General features: G+C 43.7%; 1 protein-coding gene across 1 annotated transcript in view; it reads right to left on the bottom strand.

Moving 5' to 3' along the window:
* Nucleotides 1–3,319: 3,319 nt before the first annotated feature.
* RNASEH2B (ribonuclease H2 subunit B) overlaps nucleotides 3,320–6,000 on the bottom strand; it is a 75,386-nt gene continuing 72,705 nt past the window's right edge. The window contains exon 10 of the mRNA XM_056132910.1: nucleotides 3,320–3,425. Coding sequence (XP_055988885.1) covers nucleotides 3,393–3,425 — 33 coding nt within the window. The 3' untranslated portion in view covers nucleotides 3,320–3,392. The remainder of the gene's footprint in view (nucleotides 3,426–6,000) is intronic.

Genomic DNA, 6,000 nt, shown 5'->3' with positions numbered 1-6,000 from the left:
CCAGTTACAAAGTTTTTATGATTGAGTTTCAGGCATATAATGTTCCAACACCCATCCCTCTACTAGTGTGGAGTGATAGCACAGCGGGTAGGGCGTTCGCCTTACAAGCAGCCAACATGGCCGACCCGAGTTCGATTCCTCCACCCCTCTCGGAGAGCCCGGCAAGCTACCGAGAGTATTCGATATGCCAGACACAGTAACAACAAAGTCTCCAATGGAGACGTTATTGGGCCCGCTCCAGCAAATCGACGATCAACGGGAGGGCCTTTACCTTTTAATATCCCGCATATCCCTCCCAACACCCCCTAACCCCCTCACCGGCAGCCTGCCTCTATGGCAGGCACTTTGCTTCTGTGCTCCTTTTGGGTCAGTCACTTCTCCCCACCCCCACCCCTCACTTCAGTTTTGGATACAGAAATTCTCAGTTCTGATTGTGAAATGCTCCAGAGTATCTGCAATGATTTTTAGTTTAAAAGTTCAAAACTAATTTCACCATCCTTATTCTTGTCAGACAGAGAAAGATCAAAACAAAACATATATCTTTGACTAGATAAGAAGTGTCAAAGTCTCAGTAGATAACATAAGCAACTGTTGAAAGTTTGAGGCAGAAGAGTAATTATCTGATCACTCATAGTGTTGCTTACTTACAGTATTTGCTAGGCTAAGCTCTACTTGAATACTGTGAAAAACACATTCTTCTTCCAAGGAACTTACTTTAGGAGACTCACAATTTTTCAAGATTACAATCTTGAAAAACATATTTTAAGGAACCAGTGGTATAAATTAACAGTGTATATTGAATTTTTGTATTAACATACTAGTAATACAACATTTTTATGATAAAACTCTACACAAGAAAGAAAATAAAAATAAAGAGATGCGGGGGCTGGAGTGATAGTACAGTGGGTAGGGCGTTTGCGTTGCATGTGGCCGACCAGGGTTCGATTCCCAGCATCCCATATGGTCCCCTGAGCACCACCAGGAGTAATTCCTGAGTGCATGAGCCAGGAGTAACCCCTGTGCATTGCTAGGTGTGACCCAAAAAGCAAAAAAAATAAAAAAAAACAGATGCTATGCATTTAACCTCTTTCCCAATTTACCCACCTTACTTAATTTTAGTTTTCCTATGGAGAATTTCTAAATTTTAGTATTTGATTCTTTGATAACCACACGAAGTAGATTTCATAAAAAGTGACTACAGAAACGTTGGCTAGAAAAACAGCAGAAACTGAACACTGGGAATTGGATAACTAAAGAAAAAGACCTCATGTAACTTGAGGCGCACAAGAAGGGTAGCATTGGGAATTGTTTTTCGTTTCTCTATTATTAACTTTATTTTTGCTTGCTTTTGCTTTGGGGCCACACCTGGCTGTGCCAGGGATCACTCCTGGCAGGCTCAGTGGATCATATGGGGCACTGGGGATGGAACCCCAGCTGGCTGTGTGTAAGGCAAGTCCCCACCTGCTGTGCTATCTCTCTAGTCCCATCTCTTTCTAACGTTTTGAAGGACGTAAAATGAATCATTTGTGTAAAGAGAAAATAACTCATAAATTTTTTTCAGTTTGCATTGAAGGTATTAGTAATTCCTCGAAGTTGAGAGGCCAGTGAACTGGGAGTTTGGGACCCAGATAAGAAAATAGAGGCATCTAATAACCTCTGAGTCAAGATCAGGATTTAGTGGCTTTATAGCAATGTGTGTGTGTGTGTGTGTGTGTGTGTGTGTGTGTGTGTGTGTGTGTGTGTGTGTAGGGGAAGAAGAGAAGAGAGCTAAGGACATGGCTAGTAAGGGTTAAAACAAATATTCTGAGAAGTCTTTCTGAGAGAGGGGAGCCTCTGGCAGAAGGATGCTCACCCAAAGGTCTCCCAGAGGTCAGTCTTCTGAAGAAGTGAGACTTAGGGGCTCACCAGCCAGTTCTGTCCCAGGATGGGGTGCTGAGATACTAACCAATTTGCTCAAGGCCACACAATACTTCACTCAGTAGAACTCTTGTGTTGGCAACTGATGGGACTAAAGTCCACACTGACCTCTGAGGGCAGTGCAGGGGGTGATCTGAGGAGAGGAGTGTCTGATTTTAATCCCACAACTGTATGTCCCATGCTTTTGATTCGCATCCCAACAGCCTGGATTTCAAACAGGTCATTTCTGTGAGCTGCTCTCTTTGAAAGCCTAGGCCACATACCTGAGTTCCACACCTGACCTCTGGGTCAACTACAGAAGCATAAGAAATGAGGTCTTCACCAAGGACAATGAAAATGTCTACCTGTGGAAAGGGGGTTGTAGATTTTCCTGAATCAGGTCCTATTTCCCTGGTGGAGTTTAAGAGGGTTAGGAACTAAATTATCTCCTGAAGAAGAGTTTTGGGATCCTGTCTGAAGAAGGAACAGCCAGGTGAGCCGTGAGCTGGCATGACAAAAGCATGAAAGCGCTCAAAGCTCCAAATATTTTTGCATGCTGCATGCTGCCCCCTGCCCCAACATATATTACCTATGCCTTGCAATTATCCACTAAATTGCATATACTTCCAACTCTCTCTCATGCCTTGGGCTGGAGCGATAGCACAGCGGTAGGACATTTGCCTTGCACGTGGCCAACTTGGCCGACCTGAGTTCGATTCCTCTGCCCCTCTTGGAGAGCCGGCAAGCTACCGAGAGTACCTCACCCACATGGCAAAGCCTGGCAAGCTACCCGTGATGTATTCGATATGCCAAACACAGTAACAAGTCTCACAACGGAAATGTTACTGGGCCTGCTCAAGCAAATCGATGAACAACGGGAGGACAGTGCTACAGTGGTCCTTAATGCCTTATACTTTGAACTCCAAAATTCTTTATATTCTTAAAAATAAACCAATTTTAATATGTGAGAGATCATAAAAATATATCAGGTATTATAAATTAAAAGCTGCCAAAATTGTTAAAGAAAGGTCAGGTAAGTATTTTTTCTTTAAAGTGAGGCAAAAAGTTGTTTGTTAAAGGAATCAAATCCTTAGTCTCTGCATAGATAATAAAAACAGAGTCTGTCGGGAAAGCAGAGGTCAGCATGGCCAGACATAATTGATCAAAGACCCAAGTGGCCCATATGCCTTCGCCTCTGTTTTGAAATGGGAACCCCTGATCCTAGACATGACACCTGTAGAAAGGGATGAGCTGAGGGGGCAGGAGAACACAAAGGGCAGGTTCACACTTGGGGGGTTGCTGTCAAGTTCTGTGACAGAATTCCCTCCAAGGAGAAGCACAGCTGCTGAGCTGGTGGGATTCATCAGAGCAACGGAGCACGCATTTATGCTCAAATATACACCTTTTGGCATTCGCTGATATCTCTGGCAGGTGCAGAAGATGTCACAACCCTTTGGGAATGTGAAGATGCAGCTAAGCCTTGCACATAACTGCTGTCACTTGTCTCTTTTTCGTCTTTGTGCTGCCACCTAGAGAGAAAAGAAAAATATATTTTGTATCCTGCTGAGGAGAGTCACCTGCAACCTCAACCACTGTTCATGGCTTCTAGAAGAGAAAAGTCAAGCTGGCTGCTTTGGTCCTCAGTCGGCATCTGGGTGTGGTGGCTTCTTAGAGGTCTCAGGTGAAGTTAGTGGGAGCCTTGAAGACCTTAAGCTAAACTTGGTTAGAATTAGGTCCCTGGAGTGTGAGTAAAAGTAAATTTTCCTGTCAGTGCTTAAAGGCAGCAAGATTCAGAAAAACATTAAGGCTGCCCAAGTGAATGCCACCACTTAAAAAAAAAATACAAGAAACACATTACAAATAAGGTTCTAGGGTGAATTACTCTTTTCTTTTTTATTTTTATTAGTGAAACACCATGAAGTACAGTTGTAGACTTATAAGTGTTTGTGCTTGGGTTTCAGTTATACAATGAGTACCCATCCCTCCACCAGTGCCCATACTCCACCACCACTGATCCCAGTATTCCTCCCACCCCCACTTCCCCCCCAACCCACTTCACCTCTCTGGCAGGGCATTCCTGTTTGTTCTCCCTCCTTTTGGGTGCTGGGGTTTGCAAAAGAGGCACTGAGTGGCAGTCAAGTTCTGTCTATAGTCTACTTTCAGCATGCATCTCCCATCCTGGGAGGATCTTCCCAACACCCATTTACTTGGTGCTCCCTTCTCTCTCTGAGCTACCTTTTCCCCTAGCATGTGCGGCTGGCCTCCAAGCCATGGAGTGAACCTTCTGGTACTTATCGCGGCTATTCTTGGGTGTTAGGAAGAATTACTCTTAAGTCTTTTTTATTGTTTCAATTTTTTGGAGAATGGGGGCTTGGGCGACACCTGCAGCACTCAAGAGCTTTCCTGACTACCCCTCCCTTCGCCCTGCCCTGAGTTCTAGAGTCAGTCCCAGTGGTGCTCAGCAGACCAGGAGACCGTACAGTGCAAGGCAAGAATTCTTTTTTCATATGTTTTAAAGATAAAGGGTCATTCTCCTTCAGGGACACCTCATTTTTATTATTATTATTATTGTTATTATTATTTTTATAAAAGTAGGATATCTTATATATACCCCCGTGTGTAAAATACAGATTTACTGGTGGGGGTAATCCCAAATATGCCATTCAAAAAGTTCTACTTAATATAAACTGCTTGCAACTGAGTGCAAAGTTAAACATAATTTTTGAGGGAGCTATCAGTTACAAAAAAGAGAAGACGTTGATAAAAAAAAAATCAGATTTCTCTGCCACCACGTGGATGAGACATGCCAAGCAGGCCCTTCTCCCCTCAGTGAGGGCATACCCCCAGGCCCAGCTTCTTCCCCAGCTTGAATGCTCTCTGCAGGCCTGTCTCTGCTGCCTACCCAGAAGCATCTCTCCAACAGGGATGCTGGTTCCCCAGGCTTCCTGCTGCATCCCGCTGCCACCACTACATTTGGCAGGTAGGGTGCTCATGTGTGTTGTTAAAGGAATAAATGAAATCCAGCTTATTCTTCGGCTTCTTTTTCTTCTAAAAGGGCTCATAATAGGGCTGGGGAGATAATTCAATAGACTGGATACAGGCTTTGCCTTCAGGAGACCCAGTTTTTATGCCCGATGGTTCAGAGTGCCAACTTGGGAGTAGCCTCTGAATATCACAGGATGTGGCCCCCACCACCACCAACAAAAAAGCAACAAAATCCCTAACATAACTAACTTAAAAATTTCACCTACTCTGATTAAAACACAGGTGCAATGTAACAGTTATATGAGAGTTTGTGAAAAGTTCTGACTCCTCTGTAAATCTCACTTGGTGCATTCTATGAGCCCACCCAAGTAACCTCAATGGAAGTATGGTTAATATGCCCAAGTTTACATCGGCTTTTTTTGACAGCTGGAAGATCTGACATGCAAATGCACCCATCAAGGAAAAGCTTTTCTGAAATCTGAGTCACACTGTTGACCTGCAGTTCATCATGCTAAGGAACACCAACAGTGGCACCATTAGGAACCCAGGGTGGGCAAAGAGGAGGAGACTGCACTTGATGTTGAAGGGCAGCTCTGAGGCCCACCACCTGTTTTTTTCACTCTAATCATCTACAGAACAGGTTTAGAGGGTGTTCTAAAAATTAAATAGGACATAATATAATTATATATAAATATCTATCTATATATATGGTTCTGTGGACATTGTTAAGTACTGCAACATTAGGTAAGAAATCTTTTCATCAGTATAATATCATAACCTGAGGAGTTTATTTAAAAAGTGATCACTTGATCACTTGACTTCCCATTAATCATTGATTTGCTCGAGTGGGCGCCAGTAACGTCTCCATTTGTTCCTGTTGCATGCTAGTGTAGCCTAATGGTGTCTGTTCATTCTAGGAACACGAAGAGCCTCAAAACGATCATTCAGGATCTTGATGAAGAAGTCTGACCATCTGGTAGGTGGACAGCCACGCGGTCTTTTGATGTCCCATGGAATCCAGTAGCTAACGGCTCTAGTCCAGCGGTCATCTCCAAATCTCATTACATGTCCAGCCCATCTGATTTTTGATGCCTTGGCAAACGAGACAGCATCCCTGAT

The sequence above is a fragment of the Sorex fumeus genome, unplaced genomic scaffold (genome assembly GCF_029834395.1).
Source record: "Sorex fumeus unplaced genomic scaffold, SorFum_2.1 ptg000095l, whole genome shotgun sequence".
Taxonomy (NCBI): domain Eukaryota; kingdom Metazoa; phylum Chordata; class Mammalia; order Eulipotyphla; family Soricidae; genus Sorex; species Sorex fumeus.
Note: the sequence above shows the minus strand (reverse complement) of the source record. Positions and strands in the feature narration are given on the sequence as shown.